Source organism: Eublepharis macularius, chromosome 5 (genome assembly GCF_028583425.1).
Source record: "Eublepharis macularius isolate TG4126 chromosome 5, MPM_Emac_v1.0, whole genome shotgun sequence".
NCBI lineage: Eukaryota > Metazoa > Chordata > Lepidosauria > Squamata > Eublepharidae > Eublepharis > Eublepharis macularius.
Genome location: NC_072794.1, coordinates 20,646,974 through 20,668,903, shown reverse-complemented (window position 1 = coordinate 20,668,903; position 21,930 = coordinate 20,646,974). Strand labels below are relative to the sequence as shown.

Below are 21,930 nucleotides of genomic sequence, written 5' to 3'. Positions count from 1 at the left end.
GAAGAAGTCATGTTTGTTGGCCCTCTTGCATTTTGTTCCCTTTAGACCCCAACTGCTCATAACTTTTGTCTCTTTAGGCCCATGTGTATATCTGTCAGCTGAGAATACACTTGGTGCATCGGCCAAAGCAGGTTCTAGTCCACGGAAGTTCTGCTGCAGCAAATGCATTCATCCTTAAGGTACTGGGAGACGGCTCCTGCTCTGTGAAAGCAGAGGTCACTCTTCACCCTACCTAGAAACACACCACTTTGGGTCCTCCGTTAATGGGATGTTGGAGATGGCACTGAGACCTGCCCCTCAAAGAGGCCGTTTGGGAGAATTCAGAATTCTTTCTCTCTTTGATGGCTGCCATTTTGCACTTTGATGGCTGCTGTGCTGTACTTAGGCTTTTACTGTAGGGTTCTGATACTGCCCTGAAGCCGCCTTGTGGATCCCAATGGAGGAAGAAAAAATCAAGTAAATACATAATCCTGGCAGACACTGACTCAGCAGCTCAGCACTTTTTTTCCAGCCAGAACACAGCGGAACTGTGTTCCGGCACCTCTCAAAAATACTCACTACATGACTGGTGGGTATTTGGCCATTTTGGGCCCGTTTCGGCCCAAAATGGCCAGGATCAGGTCACTGTCAGGTGGGAGAGGGTTCTCCTGTGTGGCAGCAGCCCGTTCCAGGCTGATCTGGGCCAGATCTGGGCCGTTTCGGGCCATTTTGGGCCAGTTTTGGCCCAATTTGGGCCCGAAACGGCCAGGATTGGGATGCTACCGGGTGGGGGAGAGTTCCCCGACACGGCAGTGGCCCGTTCCAGTCCGATTCGAGCCTGATCTGGAAGTGACGTCATCGCCCAGACCCAGGAGCCAGTGAGTTCCACCACCTCTTTTCCCAGAAATAAAGTCCTCCAGCAGCTGATATGTATATTTGGCAATAACTCATTATATGTGCTTAAATGATGAAAGGGTAGAAGCCAACAAATTGACCATGGTGGAAAAATGTCATCGTCTTGGTCAACTGTTCTCATCTGCAACATCTCCAGAGCATTTTATTTGTTTGTTTATTGGGATATTTAAACTCCATTTTCTTCCCGACTGGAAATCCAAAGTGACATAACTTTGTTCTCCCTTCTTCCATTTTAACCTCATAATCACCACCTTGTAAGGTAGGTTTGACTGAGATTGTGTTATGGACAGGGCTTTTTTTCTGGGAAAAGAGGTGGCGGAACTCAGTGGGTTGCTCTCGGAGAAAATGGTCACATGGCCGGTGGCCCCGCCCCCTGCTCTCCAGACAGAGGGGAGTTTAGATTGCCCTCCGTGCCGCTGAGCGGCGCATAGGGCAATCTAAACTCCCTTCTGTCTGGAGATCAGGGGGCGGGGCCACTGGCCATGTGACCATTTTCAAGAGGTTCCGGAACTCCGTTTCACCGTGTTCCTGCTGAAAAAAAGCCCTGGTTATGGCCCAAGGTCACCCAGCGAGCTTCCATTGCAGAGCAGGGATTTGTTCACAAGTGTCCAAGTCTGACACTCTAACCACTATACCACACTAGCTCTTTTAAGCTTCAAAATGACAAGCAAATAGTACATTATGCTAGGAGAAGGAAGACCACTTGGCTTTCTGCCGGAACAAGGAGACTCCATGTTCCAAACTTGAAATAAGTGAATACCACACTATGCAAAAAAGGATTGGATCTCACTGTCTCTGCTTTGAAACCTGAATGCCCCTTCGGAAGGCATTTCTAGTGGGTGCAGAGGTATTCGAGCGCACACACATACAAACCCTCAAGTTTTAGATTGCAAACTCCTCGGGGCAGGGACCTTCATCCTCTAAAGTGCCATGTACGTTGATTACACGGGGCAAATAAATACCATATCCCTGCCCTGTTGACTGCAGTAGAATTTTGCTGATCTATTTTCGCTGTCCCTCAAGTTAATGACTGCATGTAGCAAAATCAGAGGAGAGCTATAGCCAACGGGTTTAAAGGTTGTTTCATTGAGTCCTTGGTTATTATCTGCAAGAATACAACCTCATCACTATGTGATGTCAAATGAACATTAATCATTTAGCTAAGGCCCTTGCCAAGGATTGCCAGGAGTAGTGTTGGATCTTAGAGAACCAGGGCTAAATCCCTACTCAGCTAGTAAACTCACGAGAGAAGCGAGGGCCAGTTATTCTCTCAGTTTAACCTGCTTCACAGGGTTGTTGTGAAGATAAAACAGGGAGGAGAGACCAGGTAGGCTGCCCTGAACTCCAGGGAGGCAGGACAAAAACATGATAGATCATTGAGTGTGTGCGCATGTGTGCTCAAGCGAGTGAGTTATTTACCGTGGACAGTATTACTTGTTCATTCTGATGAAGGGGTTTCAAATATATAGGCTGTTTTCACACTGCTTACCGGCCACGGAACATCACGCCAAGCTCCCGTAATGACAGCGTCTTCCTGGCATGATTTCACACGAGAAGACGCTGTCATTCCGGGAGTTCGGCACAATGTTCTGTGGCCAGTAAGCAGTGTGAAAACAGCCATAGTTATTTCTATAAACACTGATTTGAAATTCAATAAAAATAAGAGGTGCCGAGTAAAACCTTTTTTAGATTGTTACATATTAGCATTCATTTGGACCACATTCCTAAAGGAATCTGATTCCCTCCCCGCAATATTGCCTGAGGTAAACACTAGATTTTTCTAAGGCTGGAATAATTCCATATGCAGTTTTTTAGGATTAAGCTTCACTGAATTTCTGAATGAACGTTTTGATGGATGGATGGATGGATGGATGGATGGATGGATGGATGGATGGATGGATGGATGGATGGATGGATGGATGGATGGATGGATGGATGGATGGATGGACTGACTGATAGTCCACCTTTCTCACTGAGATTTAAGACGGATTACACAGTGTGAATCAGTATAGTCAGTTTCAAAGACATTTCAATAAACAATGTAATTGGGTATATAAATGCAAGTTTGCAAAGATTCAACCAGCAGAAATCCAATACAGAGCTGAAAAGGGCTGAAACAGAACATAGGCAATTCTAAGACTGACATATTAAACAACACCAAAACTACCGAGCAGGATCATACTTAAAGCAACAGACAGTACATAGTAGTAAAGTCTACTCTATAGTCCCTATCCCTAATGCGCCTCTTTGAGACCACTTCCTTACAGTACAGCCCTCCTCTCTGAGTAAAAAATCCTTCTTGAATAATTCCATTTTGCATCATTTGCGGAAAGCCAGGAGGCATGCCAAGGACCAAGCTGAGTTGCAGGCCTCGCTTTTGGGTACATTATTCTGGGACCAGGGAGATGGAATGATCATGTCCGGATTACCAATTGACGTGGGTAGTCAACTCTCCACCCAAGTCTTCTTCCAAATTGTATGAAGTTTTGTACAGTGCAGGTGCACATGGCTGTCTTTGATTCCTAAACTGGTGCAAGAATATGGTTTACAACATTGTACAGGTGCCCAAGCCTTTCATGTTCACCTTTTGCCTTGCAAAGCTGACCACACAACTGAACTCTGATGCATGCTTGTGGATTCTCCTGCCCCTCGTTATTGATCCCTGCCTCTGCTATACCAGTGTCCCTTTTCTGTTCTTCTTTTATGTCATGCAAGGGTGCCTTGTTGAAATTTTGCTAGTGTGCTAGGCTTACTTTACCATCAGTTAGGGTTTGGCTTCCCTTTCCAGGGTCTCTGGAAGATAAATCTCAGAGTGGTGACCCGACGCATCCTCCTGAGCATCAATACACATACATGAACGCTAAGGCACCCTGTAGCATACCACCTGCTGCTTTTGCAAGCATTTTCCATTTCGTATAATTTGAATGGCAAGTAATAACCACATTGTCAGGCTCTTCTGTTTTCATAATATATCTTTACCTTTTACCCTAATAGATCATTATCCTAATACACCTTTACCCTTTTCCTAGATAGCCCAGGCAAGCCAGATCTAGTCAAATCTCAGATGCTAAGCAGGGTCAGCCTTGGTTAGTATTTGGATGGGAGACCTCCAACGAAGACCAGGGTTGCAGAGGCAGGCAATGGCCAACCACCTCTGTTAGTCCCTTGCCATGAAAACCCTACCATAATTCAGTTATGGCTTAACAGCACTCTCCACCACCAATATATCCTGATCAACATTCTTCCTGCTTTTAAATAAAAGTGCAGATTGCACAGCGCCAGAACACGAACCTGCAGCTGTACTTGGGGAGGGGTATCCCTGCTAGAGGAAGAGAAGTGTTTCTTGCCTGTCCCAATATGGAGGGGAGGGAACACAAATATTCATTGCAAGAAAACTTGGCTTTTTTAGGTAGATAGCTATGTTGGTCTGCAGTAAAACAGCAGGATTTGAGTTCAGTGGCATGTTAGAAACCGACAAGATTTTCAGGGTCTAAGCTTTCGAGAGTCAAAGCTCTCTTCTTCAAATATGAAGAAGTGGTATCAGAAGAAGGGAGCTTGACTTTCGAAAGCTTAGCCCCTGAGAATTTTGTTGGTTTCGAAGATGCCACTAGACCCTAGGCTCATGAAATAGATAATGATTTGATGATACCTGGGTTTATGGATTAAGAATCACGAACAATAGAAAAAAGAGGGCTCTTACATTTAACACAGAATAAGCGAGACTTTAAAAACGATATTTAGCTGTTGCGGAGAAAATCGGAACTCAATTTGTCTTTTTCTGTTTTTGTTTTTTTCTTCTCTTTCTAAATTGTATTGTCTTTTTATTGATATTCGCTGCTTGCCTTGTTTGTTATTACATGTTTATATGTATTGTTAGTGTGGGTTTTTTAAAAGATCGTTGTGGTTTTTTTATCTTTTATGTTTACTGTTGATAGCTTAAATAACATTTGTAAATCACTAAGGAAAAAAAGAAGATGCCAATAGTCTCAAATGCTGTTGTTTTGCTTCTTCAGTAACCGTCTCCCATTCTGGCCACCGCAAAGCAGTCCCCACTGCTCCTGTGTGCCCCAGTCTGGTCCCCCTGCCTGTGTTTCTCACTGTCCCATTGGCAAGGCCGGGGCAGAGGCGGTCCCCACGCCCTGTCTTATAAGGAGCCCTGGCACCAGCTGGCTTGGTCAGACTCTCCTCAGCAGCGGGAGAGAGCCGGGCAGGGCAGGGGAGGGGAAGGGAGGGGAGGGGGTTGGGAAGGCGCTGGGACTGTGGGGGGGCACTTCTGCCTCGGAGGCTTTGCCAGGCACCGGCCATGGGGCGGATGGACTATTCAGCCCGGAGGAAAGCCGAGGGGGAGGCTCTGAAATACTTCATCGAGGATCCCGGCTCTGGGACGCTTTACAAGAGGGGCCAGCTACTGGGCAAGGTAAATCGCTTTGCAAAGTTGCGCTTCTTTGGTCTTGACATCTTCTTGTATTTTTAGCCTGTGCGTGAGGCTTTTTTACCCCCGTGCACGTCCCTTTTCGAAGCGAAGGGGCTGGTTTGGGGGGACGGAGGAAGATGCTCGGTAGGGAAGCTGCATGGCACGGAACAGAGCCCAGGCAGAGGGAAGAGCCTGTCGTGGCGATCGTGCGCTGAGGTTGCTTGCAGCCACTAAAGGTGTCAGGCTGTCGCAGGGAAATTAAACAGGAGTCCGGAGCGCTGCGCTATACAGACTAACAGTTTAGGGGGGAATAATTTTTATGCATCTTTAAAGTGCTATTGGATCTTACGGTTGCCAAATCTGTGTTGGGAAATTCCTGGGGATTTGGGGGTGGAGTCTGGTGAGGTTGGGGTTTGGGGAGCAGAGGAACCTTAGCGGGGCATAGACTCTACCATCAATACTTGCCATTTTCTCCAGGGGAACTGGTTTGTGTCATCTGGAGATCAGCTGTAATTCCAGATCTCCAGGCCCCACCTGGAGGTTGGCGACCCTAACTACTGTGTAATTCCGGAGCAAAAGGACTGCGTTAAGAAGCGCAAAGGGGTTCCCCACTGCACCAAGAGACATGAGTGAGGCCACTTTCCTGCATACCAGGGAAGGGAAACTGAGTCACAAGGTGACTGGCAGATCAAGCTTGCCCAAGTCCTCTAAGCCCCCCTTTTCTCCCCACCCTGAGGACACAACCGCCATGCATCCTGCTAGCCCTACTTCCAACCAATCCTCTTTGGCGTCCTGGACCCCACTCGCCTCTGGAGAGTTGGGGGGAAAAAACCCAAAGGAATGAGTGGGGAGGGAAATTTGAGACGGCCTCCTGCACACTTAGGGGCCCCTTCTTCTTGCAAAGCATGTTTGGCTGGTAAGTATTTTCATGCATGACCATATACTGATAAACCTGTAAACCTGTATGTGGATCCTTGCAGAATCCCAAAGGCGACACTAGAGAATTCCCAGTCCCTGATGACCTTACAATATAAAATAAGCACTGGGCGGGGGGGGGGGGGACAGAGGGAAGGAAGAGAGAAATGCAGGGAGGGGTGACTGAATAGTCTTTCCATAAACCGTTTTCTTAAAATCCAGATTCTAGACTGCTGCTGCATTTTGTGGCCGGTTATGGGGTGAATTGAGGCAGTTTTCGGGGCTGTTTTCCCAAAGTTTGTTTCCCAAGAATCCTGAAGCTGCTTTAATCTTTAATCATTGCCACGTTAGTTTTGGATCGAGGGCTCTGCAGATCGGATGTGCCCTTACCGACTGACGTTAGCTGCCCTGAAAGCCAGGTGAATCCCTCTATACATAAAATGAACGTGCGTGTATTTGGCAAACGCAGGGGGGTACCACTTAGGGAAAATAATATTTATTTCATAGAGCAGAGCAAAAGCGAATTGCTGGGCCGTGATGACATCAAAAGGAACAACCGCTGCCCACAAAATGTAAAAAGACCAAAAAAAGGTTATAATTTAAATTACTCTGGGTCGGCTAGTGCAGAACACACGCGACTGTTTGAGGGAGGAACTGTTCCCCCCCCACAAGTGACAGCGCCCTAAACCAGCCTCTTGAATCCCATGGGTCGCTGCAAAGCAAGAGTGCATAGGATTTCAGTCCGAGACAGAGAAGATCTCCCTCTTCCAAGCCGTCCTCAGCCCCCAGTCCCTCCCCCCCCCCAGTGTCCGTGCCCTGCCTGTACTTGGAGGGCCATTCCGACCGCTGACACCAAACGCACAACGTGAGAATCCCTCTAGCTAGCAACTATGCCCGTGACTTGCGCAGACATGTCCCGGGTTCTTGCAAACATGCCCGGGCTAGTTACAGGTGGAAGAGGACGCCCCGCCCAATTCGGAGGCCTGCCAATCCGATTGCGGTTTCTGAATGAAGGGGATCGCGTCATCGAGGACTTCTGAGGAGCGTTCCATAGCCGCCTCTGCCCCCAAATCAGAGGGCTGGAGCAAAAAAGAAGGCATGGTAGGTGAAGTGGAACCTCCATGTGCAGAAGCAGTCTACCTCTGACTTTTAATGACTCACAACAGCAGAGCTTTGTTGCCTTCTTGCTCTAGTTGTGAGAATGAAGGAGATTGTGTCGTCGAGGCTTCTGAGGAGGGTTCCATACCCACCTCTGCCCCAAAATCAGACGGCTGGAGCAAAAAGGAAGGCATGTTAGATAAGGTGGAACCTCCATGTGCCGAAGCAGTGTGTCTCTGAATGTCAGGTGCTGGAGACAAGCAACTGGGAACAGCCCCAGCCTTCCTGCCCTGCTTGTGAGGTTTCCTGAAAGAACTTGCTGGCCCCTGTTGGAAAGAGGAAGCTGGACTAAAGTGGACTTTAGGTCTGATCCTGCAAGTTAATATTCTTATTTTTAAAAAGAGATTAACCTAATTATTGCACTTATATTCTGTTTTCCCTGCAAGCAGGCTCAGAGTGGATCACGTCAGAATATAAAAACAGGTCCCAAAATAAATAAAACAATTCCATCTTATAAAACTCATCTTAAAACTTAGACATGTGTATGAAAGAAATGCTCACCAAGAATTATGAGAGCTAAATGAAACCTCCATGTTCAGAAGCAGTCTACCTCTGATTACTAGAGACTCACAGCAGGAGAGCTCTGTTGCCTTCTTGCCCTGGTTGTGGACTTGGTGCAAATGGCTTGTCAGTGCTGCAATGAAGATGTGAAGCAGAGAGCTCCACCTTGGGGCTGTGAGGTTCCTAATGCTTTTCTCCTGTGCATTTAACAACAGCCCCACAAGCAGAAATCCAACAGGGGAAGTGTTTCCCATTCCTACATCTCCACATGGGGAAAAACTGTCCATCTTGCACGTTCCATGAAGCTTCTAAAGATGCAGGATCCTTGCAAGGGGGAAAAAAGTATTAAAGTGCAGTACAGCAGGACCCGGGAGCCCCAGATTCGAATCCCCACTCTGCCATGGAAGCTTGCTGGGTGGCCTTGGGCTGGCCACATAGTTTCATCTTGACCTGCCTGACAGGATAGAGGAGAGGAGAATGATGTAAGCTGCCTTGGGTCCCCACTGGAGAGAAAAGCAGGGTATAAATAAACGAACCGTCCATGCATCACCCCTGCGCAGTTGCCTTGAGCTGGCTGGCTTCCTTTCTTGTGAGGATGAAATGAGATCCCAAACCACCTGGAATTCCTTGGACTGAACCCTTTTGGAGATGGTATGCACATGGCTTAGGAAAACCGTATCTTTTTCCTACCTGCAGTTTCAGGTGGGGCCGTTTCCTCCCCGCAACGGCTGCCTTCATCCCTTGTAGCTCCTTCTCCAGAAGCTGTACCTTCCCACACTCATCTCTGCAAGCTCCAAATGAGCGTTTCGATTTTCCCTTAGAAATATCTGGGACGCCCGGCCACCTCCTGGCTCCTCTTTGCTCCTGCTGAACCAGCACCTCGCTTAGTCAGAACACTGGACTCTTAACACCACCTTCCCGATAAACACTCGAGCGCCACATCCTTTCTACTGTTCTGTCCAGGTGTGAGAGTCACCTGCTCGTACCTAGAGGGAGCATGATATTCCTCTGCATGGATACTGGCTGCTTCTCAATTTCTGGGTCTTTCTGTTGTGAATAATCTCGCTCATCTCTTGCCTGCAGTCAAGATTTGCATGGAAATATCACTGGCTGGACCACTTGCATTTTGGCCCCACTGTATACAATACTTTCAGTTGAGGATACACGTCAAGCAGCTAACCAAGTGTGTTCCAATCCACCAAAGCTTCTGCCACAAAACACAAACCAAATTCTCTGCACAGACCTTCTAGGATTAGTATATATGCCAAGGAATGGTGCATTAAATGAACTTATTAGTAATGGTTGTGAGACTGCTATCCTTCAGAAGGAATTCCCATTCAAATGCATTAATGTCCACATATCTGGCTTGGGGAAAGGGATACATACTTTATGGCGGTCTGGAGTGTGTGTGCGCGTGTGCATCCTGAGCTTCAAGACAATAAAATGTGTCTTACATTTCAGAAATTAAATGGATTTTTTTTCTTTGCACGATTGGATGAATCCGATGGGATTGGAGAGGGGTCAGGGAATGGATGTTTGGACCTTGTCCCCATAAGCTGGAGATGTGCCGCAGCACCCCTTGAGAACTGCATTGGGGAGGGGGTCAGCCATGACAGCCCCCAGTCTGCACACAGCCCTGGTTCAGCAGTCTTTGGTTCACACAGTATCCCGAGCCATCTCAAATGGACCCTCTTCTGTACTACAGAACCAACCAGATCCAGTCCAAGCTCAGAAAACAGCAGGGCAGTTTGTGTTGTGGAAAGTGGCTTACTGGGCAAAGAGCCTCAGCAGGATCTTGTGCGAGTTCTCCGAGTCATGGGAGAAGATTAAAAACAGCTCCCTTTCCAGTCCCCGATTCCTTCCTCCCTTTGCTTCATAGCCTAACTAGACATTACAAGCTTGCAGCCATACTGTACCTGCTAGTTGCTGGTGGCCTGATTCAGATCGGGACTGCTGTGCAGGAGAAGGTGGAATTCCTGCCTTCTCTCCGTGCTGTTTTCTGTGGCTGAAAACCCCCAGGGCCATTATTTGCTCTGTGGTGAGCTAGCACATGCAAGGGTTCAGTGCACATGCCGGCTCCAACAGAGCAGGAACTCCCCCCGCCATGCCCCTTGGGGAACTCCCCCCCCCATGCCCCCTGGGCTGTTTCAGCTACAGAAAACAGCACAAGGAGAAGGCGGGAACTCCTCCTCCCTCCTACACAGCTGTCTGGTCTGAATCGGGCTGTGCTGCACATTTACTGATGAACTGCCACTGGGAACTCATTCTCATGGTGAACCCGTGCAATTTGTAACGTTAAGTTACGCTCTCAGCTTCCCTTTATGGCTGCTCACTGCTGATCGTAAACTCCATGGGGGCAGGGATCCTGTGATTTCTATTCCAGGACATGGATACAGTAGGCACCAAATATGAAAAAGAAGCCATAGGAACGGGGAGAATTAGAACTGGTTCTGCAGCGGTACTAGTGTGACCCTGCCACAGCCAAAGCAACAAAGAGTTTTGTGGCACCTGGAAGTTTAACACGTTTACTGTGGCAAATGTTTCTGGCAGCCAGAGCCCACTCTACACATGCATAAGAACTGTCACAAACGCTGGACGGCGGACAGGAAAATTTCCTTTTTCCCTTTTAAGATGGAGTGCTTTATTCCACAGAGCTACTGGGTCCTGCAACTGGGGATTAACAATAAGAAGAGGTTCTTTTTTAAAAAGCACGAATCCAGTCTCAATTCCAGTTAGCTTTTGTCGGGCTATTTTAGCATTATTCTCACCTACTCTGTGCCTTCAGGATGGAGCATGCTCCAGTTTTTGTTAATATTACAGCCATTGCCAAATGTGCAGAAAAGGAAGAAATGTTTCAGAAGCTATTCCAGTGGAACCTCCTCTCTCTAGGATAATTCAAGTTTGAAGGAGGAGCCTCCTATTTCTCCATGGGGTATAAAAAAGTATATATAGGACTATTTTGCGTGTGAGTGTCGGGGGGTAACCATCTTAGGATGTGTCAGATTTTGAGTGTCACAGAAGTCTTCATCACACTCTTCTACCTAGCAAAGGCATTCTGTGAGACTCCAAAACTTGCACATGCCTCTGCCAATCTAACATGTCTTAATAGGTCTGTGAATGGCGACTTCAGTTAAGCATCTTCTGTTTTCTGCAGCTCACTCCTGTATCCCAACAGAGGCCTGATTCCTAATCTCGTCCCCTTTTTGTCACAGGGGGCGTTTGGAAGATGCTTCAAGTTCACGGACACATCTACCAACAAAGTCTATGCAGTGAAGGTTGTCTCTCAGTCCCGAGTCTCCAGACTGGACAACAGGGGAAAGGTGAGCTGATGTTTGAGGTCTGGGGGTACGGATTGATAGGAACTGTATAGAGATTGGGTCTATCTTTGCCTCAATTGGATATCTCTTAAATCACGGTCCCCCAACATCACTTCCAACTTACGTCGACCCTCAGAATTAACTGCCTCCAAAATGTCCTGTCATTGACAGCCTTGCTCAGGTCTTGCATACTAAAGGCCGTGGCTTCCTCTACTGAGTAAATCAATCTCATGTTGAGTCTTCTTCTCCTACTGCCTTCCACCTTTCCCTAGCATTATTGTCTTTTCCAGCAAGTCTCAACGTCTCATGATGTGACCAAAGTAGCCTCAGTTTAGTCATTTTAGCTTCTAGGGAGAATTCCGTCTTGATTTGATCTAGAACCCACGCATCTGTTTTTCTGGTGGTCCATGGTATCTGTAAAACTTTCCTGTACCATATTTCAAACAAATCAATTTTCTTCTGGTCAGCTTTCTTCATTGTCCAGCTTGCACCCATACATTGTAATGGGGGCAATACCATAGTATGAATTATCTTGATCTTGGCTCCCAGCAATACTTCCTTACACTTAAGGCTCTTCTTCTAGTTCATTCATGGCTGCCCTTTGAAGTCTCAATCTCCTTCTGATTTCCTGGTTGCAAGTCACTCTTTTGTACCACCATCATAAACATTAATGAATCAGTGGAAAAGAGCAAGAGTCCAGTAGCACCTAGGGCTCATTTCAAGGGGGAACGTGCTGGAACGCAGTTCCGGCAGTTCCCCAAAGAGGTCACATGTCAGGTGGCCCCGCCCACCTGACTCTCAGCCATTTGGGGCCCCCTTTCAGCCATTTTCAGCCCCTTTTTGCCATTTTGGGCCCAATTTTGGCCCTGAATGGCCAGGATTGGGTCCAAAGCAGCCAGGATAGGTGATGTCAGGGGGTGTGGCATATGCAAATCAGTTATTCTAATGACATGTTTCCAGTGATGGCAAGGGGCGTGGCATATGCTAATGAGTTATGCTAATGTGTTATGCTAATGAGTTCCTCCCGCTCTTTTTCTAAGAAATGACCCCTGTATAAGACTAACCAAATTAATGGTAGGTATGAGCTTTCGTGAGTCACAACTCACTTCTTCAGTTCACCCCACCCCCTCACGGAGGCCTTCCCTTCCTTGTTGCGCTGGAAAGACATCATCCTGCCATGCGCTAATGCTGGCCTCGTTAGTGGCCATAGACTCATTAGTGGCCACAGATTAGGCCAGTAACAGCCAAATTTTGGCTTGCGTTGGTTTAGAGAATAAAATGGGACAGACTCTAGTTTTGATGCCCTCAGATTTCTCAGGGCCAGTTGGCAAATTACCAAGTCCTTGTGCTCACCACAGGTCTTGACAGACGTGGTTGGCAAATTCCATGCTCGGAACTTAATTCTCAGGCACGGGGTGGGGGTCCCATTTGGATTACAACTGTGGCAAGTGGGGAGGAGGAGGCTTAAGCCTACACTGTTCTCCCAACTTGGAAAATAGCCCTGGAGAGCCACTAGGTGCAGCCCATCAGTACACGTACATTTCCCCCAAATAATTTCCTGACCGTTTCTTGTTCGGAAAAGGGCACAGGTGGAAGGTTGCAGTCCCCCTTCCTCTGTGGTCCTATTTCAAATTGGCCCTCTACGCACCTGGGAGTTAACTTCCAAGCCTGGAACTCCAAGAGCATCATGGTCGACAAGACGGGGAGGGAAATGTGAGGGACGCAAGGACTTCGTAGCATGTGAATTTGGTCTTTCACTAGGCCAGTGTTACTGGCTAAAACAAATCCCTCTTAGTTCTGATCAGGCAGGGCTTTCCTTAACATCCTAAAAAAGGTACCAACTAGAGAGAGGGGTCGAGGGTGAGCCACAGAAGCAGTTGGTGGTGGGCTTTCTTCACATTTTGAAACAGCAAGATACCTCTGTTGGTTCTCTCTTTCATACTCTCTCTCCCCTTATATATCCAGAAGAGTTAGCTGTGTTAGTCTGTAGTAGCAAAATAGTAAAGAGTCCAATAGCACCTTTAAGATGAACCAACTTTACTGTAGTATAAGCTTTCGAGAGCCACAGCTCTCTTCGTCAGATCTGATGAAGAGAGCTGTGGCTCTCAAAAACTTATGCTACAATAAAGTTCGTTCGTCTTAAAGGTGCTACTGGACTCTACTATTTTTCTCTCCCCTTAGGCATTTGTCCTTGGTGGATTTTCTTCTGCCGTGTTTGCAAGCTCTCGCTGACTCCAGCACTTGCGCCTCGTGACTTCTCGGCGGGTGTGCACGCATTTCTGCAAAAATTTCATTTGCCGCCCCTCCTACTCCTTTGCAGGTTGAACGAGAAATTGAACTGCACAGCCAGCTCAAGCACAGAAACGTTGTGGGGTTCCACCGACATTTTGCTGACCAGGAAAATATCTACATGGTGCTGGAATATTGCAGCCGAAAGGTGAGAAGCAGAAACTGGAGGTCTTAGCTGTGAGAGTTTTCGTAATGTTTAAGAGGGCAACGGCTTTCTATGTGACTGAAATTTCATCCACATGCGCTCCTACCTGGGGTGTTAATGGCCTTCGAACCTGATCTGCTAAAAGGGAAGCAGAGAACAAAGAGAAAGAGCAGAGTTTGTGAGCAGAGGTTGTATTGAGTTCTTCCATCAGGGTTTAGCCTTGCAGAAATCCTCTGAAGTAAATTGAGGCCAAAGGTGAGTGGAGCATGCTTGAACATCAAGGGATCCACACACAATGTGCTAAAGTGGAAAGCAGATGATAAGAATCAGGAGCATAGTTTGTGCTTCCCTCAAAGGGCTTAGAGCAGGGGTTTAGCAGCACCACATCCCTGTAAGTTAGGCTGGACCCAAGGAGAGTGGAGCATCATGTTCTCGAACATCATGTGCTCCACACATAATATGCTAAAGGGGAAAGCAGGTAATTAAAAAAACAGAGAGCTTGGAGATGGGGTTTAGCCTCGGAACTGCCTTGTGAGGTAGGCAGGGACCAAGAACAGGGGGATTTGTGCAAGGCCCCTCGGTGATTTAGAATTTGGGGAAGGGCGCATAATTCAGTGGCAGAGCACGCCAGCTGAAGATTCTCCCCTTTCAAAGGTAGACAGCAGTGTTAGGTTGATCCCGGAGACCCTCTTCCTATTTTTATTCATTTATTTTTATTTATTTATTGTATTTATACGCATTTTATTGTCACAACAACCATGTGAGGTAGGTTAGGCTGAGAGACTGTGACTGGCCCAAGATCACCTAGTAAGCTTCCTTGGCAGAGTGGGGATTCAAACCTGGGCCTCCCAGATCCTAATCCGACACGCTAACCATTACACTACACTGGCTCTCTGTCGGTGGAGATTGATGGACCGTTGGCTCGACTCTGCATAACTGGGGTTTGTGATGTCCTGAGTGAAACTCTCCAGCTCTGCAGTGTTCCAGCCCAGCCTCCTGCAGCGCAGTGCGGTGCATGGTTGCCCTTTTGAAATTCAGGATTCCAAGCTTGGAATGAGTGGCAGGCGCCGCAGTGCACTGTGGAAAACCAGCTTCGTTTGTCTCTCTTGCTTCTCCCCAACCCCTCTGCAGTCCTTGGCCCACATCCTGAAAGCGCGGAAGACACTGACAGAGCCAGAGGTCCGGTTCTACCTGAAGCAGATCATCTCTGGCCTGCAGTACATACACCAACAAGGGATCATCCACCGCGACCTCAAACTGAGTAGGTAGCACCGCCTGAAGTCTGGTTTGGATGGGAGGAAGGTTGCTTTGGTGAGCAGGTGATGGGCAAACTGACTCAGAAGAAGTCCCCCCCCTCAAGTTTTAGTGGGAGCAGGGCTTTTTTTCAGCAGGAATGCAGTGGAAAAGAGTTCCAGCACCTCTTGCAAATGGTCGCATGGCTGGTAGCCCTGCCCCCTGATTTCCAGACAGAGGGGAGTTGAGATTGCCCTCCGCGCCGCCAAGCGGTGCAGAGGGCGATCTAAACTCCCCTCTGTCTGGAGATCAGGGGGCGGGGCCACCAGCCATGTGACCATTTTCTCCGAGGGCAACCCACTGAGTTCCACCACCTCTTTTCCCAGAAAAAAAACCCTGAGTGGGAGAGAGATGATTGATGAGGGACAGGTTGGCTAGATTAAAGGTGGAGCACGCCTGGGATGTCTGTTTCTAAAACTTCTGGGTTTTTAAAAAAAGGTTTTATATATTTTATTGAAAGATCAAAATAGAACTAAAGGAGAATAATATCAATAAACAGTAAACAATGCATCAAGTAACCAGACCAAGTATCTAAGCTACACAATAATTTTCCTCTCCTTCCCTCATTACCTTAGATCAAATGTTTTGTATTAAGCATTTTATAATCAACTTTATGTGATAATTATTCTCAGTTCTAATTAATTCCAGCTACATCATCAAAAAAAGCTTTCATTTTTTTCCTGAAATTCGTGGATTGGTCTGTTATGTATATACAACATTAATTTAGCCATTGATGCGTATTCATACAATTTGCACACCCATTCAATCTTATCTGGACAAAATTCTGCCTTTGGTTTTGTTACATATACTATCTTGCCACCATCACCATAAATTTCAAAAGTTCCCTGTGCTCTTTTGTTATAACTACTTGGAAGAATATTTAATAACATATTTTTAGGATTCAGCACAAAACGCAACTTTAATATCTTTAAAACTTCTGTTACGGCACGTGGCTGACTCCTCCAAAGATATTTGGTCTCTAGCGGCTTATGCATGGATACAAAATCATAGTTGTTTGGAATTAGGGATGCTAGGGAAGTTAATCACCCACTGCCCCAAATTCGCCCTTCCTCCCAGGCACTCGCAAGGCTGGACTTTGGAGTGGGGATTAAAAATACACAGCAGCGGCACAGCCAGCCCGCCGGCTGTCTGGGGCTGAGCAGTGGGGAATGCCTGCGAGGTGACCTCATCCCACTATTGCAGGCTGGACCTTGGGAGCTCTCTGGGCATAGGACTCCAGTGGGGAATGCAGCTGTAATTGGGCCTGTGTGTCCTGTGCAAGAATATCTTTTTCACACGCACTGGGACTTAACCTGCTGTTGCTCATATTGCATGCTCAGCAAGCATCAGACAGAAGCAGAGACGGGAATGTTGCATTGAAAAGGAGTCTTTCTGCTGTGTTCACAAGGATGCACGCACATTATACACAAACATACGCAGAGACCGTTTTCACACTACTAACCTACTTCTGTAACGTTGCGAAACGCCGCGCAAAAAACGCGGAAGATAGCATCTTCTCGTGAGAGTTTTGCACGGCATCGCAAGAGTTTTGCGCGACATCGTGCAAAACTCTCACGAGAAGAGGCTATCTTCCGTGTTTTTTGTGCGACGTTTCGCAACGTTACGGAAGCAGGTTAGTAGTGTGAAAATGGCCAGAGAACTTTCTCTTCTCCGAGGGTGCTTCTCTGTCTCCGATCTAACAGTGATCTATTACACCCAGTCTGTCTGGGGCAGCCTCTAACCACAACACTCCCCCCACCACATATCTTTTCCAATTCCAGAGAGACCATGCATAAAATTATTATTGTTTATTTCATTTATAACCCACATTTCTACCCAATGAGGAACCAAAGTGGCTTGCGTGGTTCTCTCCTCCATTGTATCCTCACATCAACCCTGTGAGGTAGGTTCGGCTGAGGATGTATGACTGGCCCAAGGTCACCCAGCAAGCTTCCATGGCAGAGTGGGAATTTAACCTGGGCTTCCCAGTTCCTAGCCTGACACTCTCACCACTATGCGATGCTGCCTCTCAGAGATTCTGATTCTCGTTCTGGTTTCCCAGATAACAGCTTAGTCAATAACCTCATAAATGGCACAGCCTCATGCAGCTGTATCGGAAACTCTGGGAATTGCTGTGTGGTGTTTGGTCTGTATTGAGGATGGGGGCTTAGACCCTTTCTGGCCTTCTCATTCCCAGGTAACTTTTTCATCACAAAAAACATGCAGGTAAAGATTGGAGACTTGGGACTGGCAACCCGAGAGGAACAGGCTAACAGAAGGCGGGGGTGAGTGCCATGAACGGTGAAGCATGTGTTTGGGGAATTTATTTTGATTCATATATACTTTGACTTTCTCCCCAACGGGGACCTAAAGCAGCTTACATCGTTCTTCTGCTTTTTATCCTCACAGCCATCCTGTGAGGTTGGTCAGGTGGAGAGTATATAGGTGAGACCTGGAGATTTCTTCAGGGGTCATTTCGTAGAAAAAAAGCTGGAGGAACTCATTAGCTTAACTCATTAGCATATGCCATGCCCCTTGACATCACGAGAAGTGTGTCATTAGCACAGCTGATTTGCATATGCCACACCCCCTGACATCACCTATCCTGGCTGTTTTGTACCCAGTCCTGGCCATTCTGGGTCGAAATGTGGCCCAAAATGGCAAAAGGGGGCTGAAAAGAGGCAAAAAGGGGCCCAAAATGGTCAGGATTGGGCCACTGCAAAGTGGGAGAGTGATCCACCACCCATCAGAGGCCCAATCCGGGCCAAAACGGGCCCCAAATGGCTGAGAGTCAGGTGGGCGGGGCCATCTGAAGTGTGACCTCTTTGGGGAACCGCCGAAACTGTGTTCCAGCGCGTTCCCCCTCAAAATGAGCCCTGAATTTCTTGGAATTACAACTGATCTCCAGACTACAGAGATCAGTTCCCCTGAAGAAAATGACTGCTTTGGAGGGTGGATTGTATGACATAAAACCTTGCTGAGGTCCCTCCTCTCCCCAAATCCTGCCTTCCAGGCTCCCCCCCCCCCAAATCTCCAGGAATTTCCCAACCAGGAGTTGGCAATGTAATCAGCCCAAGCTCATTCAGCAAACTTCCATGGCAGAGCGGAGATTTGAACCTGGGTCTCCCAGATCCTAGTCTGACACTGTCCAGTACTATACGCACACACAGGAGCCATGTTCCTCCCCCCAAACCATTTTTGAGTTGAGAGTAGTCATGTGTTAAAGTTGAATTGGGGCTTCCCCCAAGCGCATACAAGTTTATTGCACATGTGACCTCGCCTGGAAGGGACAAAGCCCCGTGTTTCAAAATCAGAATACTTCCAAACTAAAAGGGTGTGCAGTTCAATCGCCCTGGCCCTGATTATACAAAGAAAACCTTGAAGAAGAATTGGGCCTCATTTGCAAAACCAGACAGTGTTTCTCATCAGCTCCCATCCACAGTAAATCAGCTTCCATTGACTGAGTTTGTAGTCTGCTAAGCGGAGCCTCTCCCCCTTGCCTTAAAGCCTCAGCTTGCTTTTCTAGCTTCAGACAGGTAACGCACCTTTCGAATTTGGTGCTTGCCCCTGGAACCTCATGCCACAAGAAAAGCTACGCCTAATCTTGCTAGCACAGCATTCCTTGTCTTTTTCCTCAGGGGATTTACCTGCTCTTTTCACTCTCCACCCATACCCCCTTTCCCCACTTCCACAGTGTGGTCTGCGGAACCCCCAATTACCTGGCTCCTGAAGTAATTGCTAAAAAGGGGCACTCGTTCAAGTCGGACATTTGGGCGCTGGGTTGTATCATGTGAGTAACTCAGAAGCAAAAGAAGCTCTGGTGGGCCAGCAGCCACCCTATGTATAGCGGAAGTTTATGATAGGTCGTCAGTTGTCTGTATCTTTCTACCGGCATTTGGAGGTGCGGGTGGGAAGATGTGTTGCCTTTCTGACGAGACTAGACAAAAATATTTGAGCCTATAGCTAGCTGACTTGGGGTCTTTTCTTTTCACTGTTTTGAAGATCTTTGTGTGTCTCCAAAGCTTGCATACATATACACCACCAGAGGAAAGCCCAGTAAGAGAGAGTAAACAATACGAGGGTTGCCAAAATCACCGCTGCAGAGTCTGAACACAGCAGATGGTGTGGTGGTAGAAGCCAAGGAAGCGGAATCCACCCTTAGCATTTCAAGTGCATACACTGTAAATTCAGAATCCAGGCACAGCTGGAAGCGTCTGTCTCCACTTGATGGACTCCAGCAGTACCACACTTCCTACCATCTGGTACATCCATGCAGAAATACCCCTGATTGCTTGACTTTCCCCCCCAGGTATACAGCCCTGACTGGCTGCTCCCCATTTGAGATCACCCACAAGCAAGAGATGTATCAATGTATCCGAGAGGGCCGCTATCCGATGCCCAGTCACCTTTCTCCCAGCGCCCGGGAGCTGATTGGGAAGCTGCTGGCTCCTGACCCGGCTGCCAGGCCCAGTTTGGAGGAGGTCCTCAACCATGTCTTTTTCACCCAGGTACCAGGGGGTTGGGTGTATGTCAACTTGTTGGACGTAGCATGGTGAAACGAAATGGGAACGGGTTTAAGGAGATGCAGAGGTACACCAGGGTGAACCAGAAGACATTTTGGACCATTAGAGGAATAAAAATTTGGCAGCCTGCTGGGAATCAGAATTGTGAATGAACTGGAAGTGGCTTGGAATCTTGGACTTTTTCTGATTGATCGGGCTGGGAAGACATGTTGTTGTGATTCTCTGATTCTTCTGTACGACATTGGGTTTTTTACCTCCATTTTTTTCCACAATTTAACATCAATTTTGATGGGAAAGGTCGCAGTGGGAAGAGGCGCATCTGACGAAGAGAACTGTGATTCTCAAAAGCTTATGCTACAGTAAAGTTGGTTAGTCTTAAAGGTGCTACTGGACTCTTCGATAGTGGGAAGAGGGACATCTTAAACCTAGCAACTTACATAATTTTTTTCCTGCTGAAAATCACACACACACACACACACACACACTAGCATTTCTATCTCTGCTGGGGGAAAGCTACAGGACTTGTACAGGTCAAGAAGACAAAGCTCCTCGGCTTAGGGTCTTTGGTGTGTTTCTACCCCTTTCAATTCATCAGGAGCACCAGAGTCAGCTACAGTTAGACTTGATGCTGGCAGAAAGTGAAGGTAGAGTTGGGTATAATTTTGAGAGTGGTAGGGTGGACAAGTGGGTTTGTTTCACCTTTGCACTAAGGACCCGATTCCTTTCTTATGTCAAATCCATTATGCCATTGGTCTCATTTAGACTATTGTGGCTTTTAATTAGTTATGGTTGCTATACTAATAGCGATGTAGTGGTTAAAGTGCTGGATCTGGGCGACCCCAGGTTGAATCCCTGCTCTGCCCCGGAAGTTTGCCGGGTGGGCCTGTGTCAGTCACTCACACTCAGCCTCACCTACCTCATAGGGTTGTTGTAAGGATAAAATGGAGGAGAGGAGAATGATGTTAGCTGCTTTGGGTCTCACCGCTGTGAAGAAAGTAAATAAATAAATAAAAACAATGAATTGTAATTTTAATAACTTCTGGAAGCTCTCTCGAGAAGTGATATATTAAGAAGCAGAGTATAAATATTTTTAATTCACTCAACAGTGAAATATTAGGGTCAAGAAAGAACCCCTAGTCTAAACCAGGGCTAACCTGGCGAGCATTTATCTGTTTAATATATTTTATTCCACATTTCTTCCAAGGAATTCAGGGCTTTCTCTTCCCTTTGTATCCTCACAACAACCCTGTGAGGGAGGTTAGACTGAGAGAGAGTGACTGGCTCAAAGTCAGCCTGTGAACTTCATAGGAGAGAGTGGATTTGAACTCAGGACTCCTGGTCTGGCCCTCTAACTATACCCTGCACTCGCCTGACCAAATGATGGATCTTGCCTCCCTTCCCAGTCTCTGGCATGGCTCGCTTACGCGAGTGATCAGCACTCACTTGCATATTAAGTAACTCTTCTGTGATTTACCTGTTGCGTTCCACAGCCTCCTTCCATGTCTCCTCTGCTCGTGGTGCATCGCAGTCTAGGCTGCTGTGATTGATGTGGGGTGGGGGAGCTCTTTGAGGGTAGATCCTGGATGATTTAGGTGGCTTTCAGATCCTGACTAACTCAGTAATTCAAGGTATTTGGCTCAGCTATATGGATCTCTTCCCACCATCAATCTCTCCATATAAATCTGTTGGAATATATAAAAGCCTAATTTAAGACAGATTAACGAGATGCACTAATCCCCCTGAACCCGTTATAGTTTATAGCTAGCCGCCAACTGCCAGCCCAAATAAAGCAGGTCCAAGGTAATGAAAATTCCAGATGGGCACAACTTTAGAGGGGCTACTGATCTCTTGCAATTGGGTGCATGTGTGTGTGTTTAAGTTTATTGGCTCTCCCAGTTTGCCATTATAGGATGTCTTGGAATTCTCCAAACTTCCACTTAAATTTGGCACTTGCTAGCAGCTAGCTCTGGACAAGGGCACCACGGCTAGTTCTGTTCAAGGTGTTCTCCTGACATTCCTTGTGTGGCCATAATAAAATTATACTCTTTGCATGGCCTCCTCTTCATACTTAATTGAGGGGGCGGAAAGCAGATATCTAACTTTCTAGGAGAAAACCTGCCTATATGCAAATCATTCCTTCTCTCCTCCGTGACTGCCTGGCTAATGTGCTTCTCTATCTCCTTTGCCTGCCCTCAATGCAAGCCCCTCCAGTCTAAGAGCCAAGCTTCAAGTGACAAATGACACTTGCCTGGCAAGTGAACAGACTCGCGTGTATTCCTCCCTGTTCACTTCAAGTGGAGAGCAAGTGAACAGGGAGGAATACACGTGAGTCTGTTCACTTGCCAGCCAAGTGTCATTCATCACTTGTAGCTTGGCTCCAAGGCCTTACTTTCTCTTTCTCCCCCTCCTCTTAATCCTGCTCTTCTTTTTATTTTATTTATATCCCACTTTCTCCCTAATTGGTACCCAGAGTTGTTCTTC

The 21,930-nt window shown here is 47.2% G+C and overlaps 1 protein-coding gene across 1 annotated transcript in view; it reads left to right on the top strand.

Annotated features, from left to right (window-relative positions):
- Window positions 1–5,191: 5,191 nt before the first annotated feature.
- LOC129330237 (inactive serine/threonine-protein kinase PLK5-like) overlaps window positions 5,192–21,930 on the top strand; it is a 32,182-nt gene continuing 15,443 nt past the window's right edge. Inside the window, exons 1-7 of the mRNA XM_054980260.1 lie at window positions 5,192–5,311; window positions 11,095–11,202; window positions 13,520–13,636; window positions 14,765–14,894; window positions 17,124–17,211; window positions 18,621–18,716; window positions 19,236–19,434. Coding sequence (XP_054836235.1) covers window positions 5,198–5,311; window positions 11,095–11,202; window positions 13,520–13,636; window positions 14,765–14,894; window positions 17,124–17,211; window positions 18,621–18,716; window positions 19,236–19,434 — 852 coding nt within the window. The 5' untranslated portion in view covers window positions 5,192–5,197. The remainder of the gene's footprint in view (window positions 5,312–11,094; window positions 11,203–13,519; window positions 13,637–14,764; window positions 14,895–17,123; window positions 17,212–18,620; window positions 18,717–19,235; window positions 19,435–21,930) is intronic.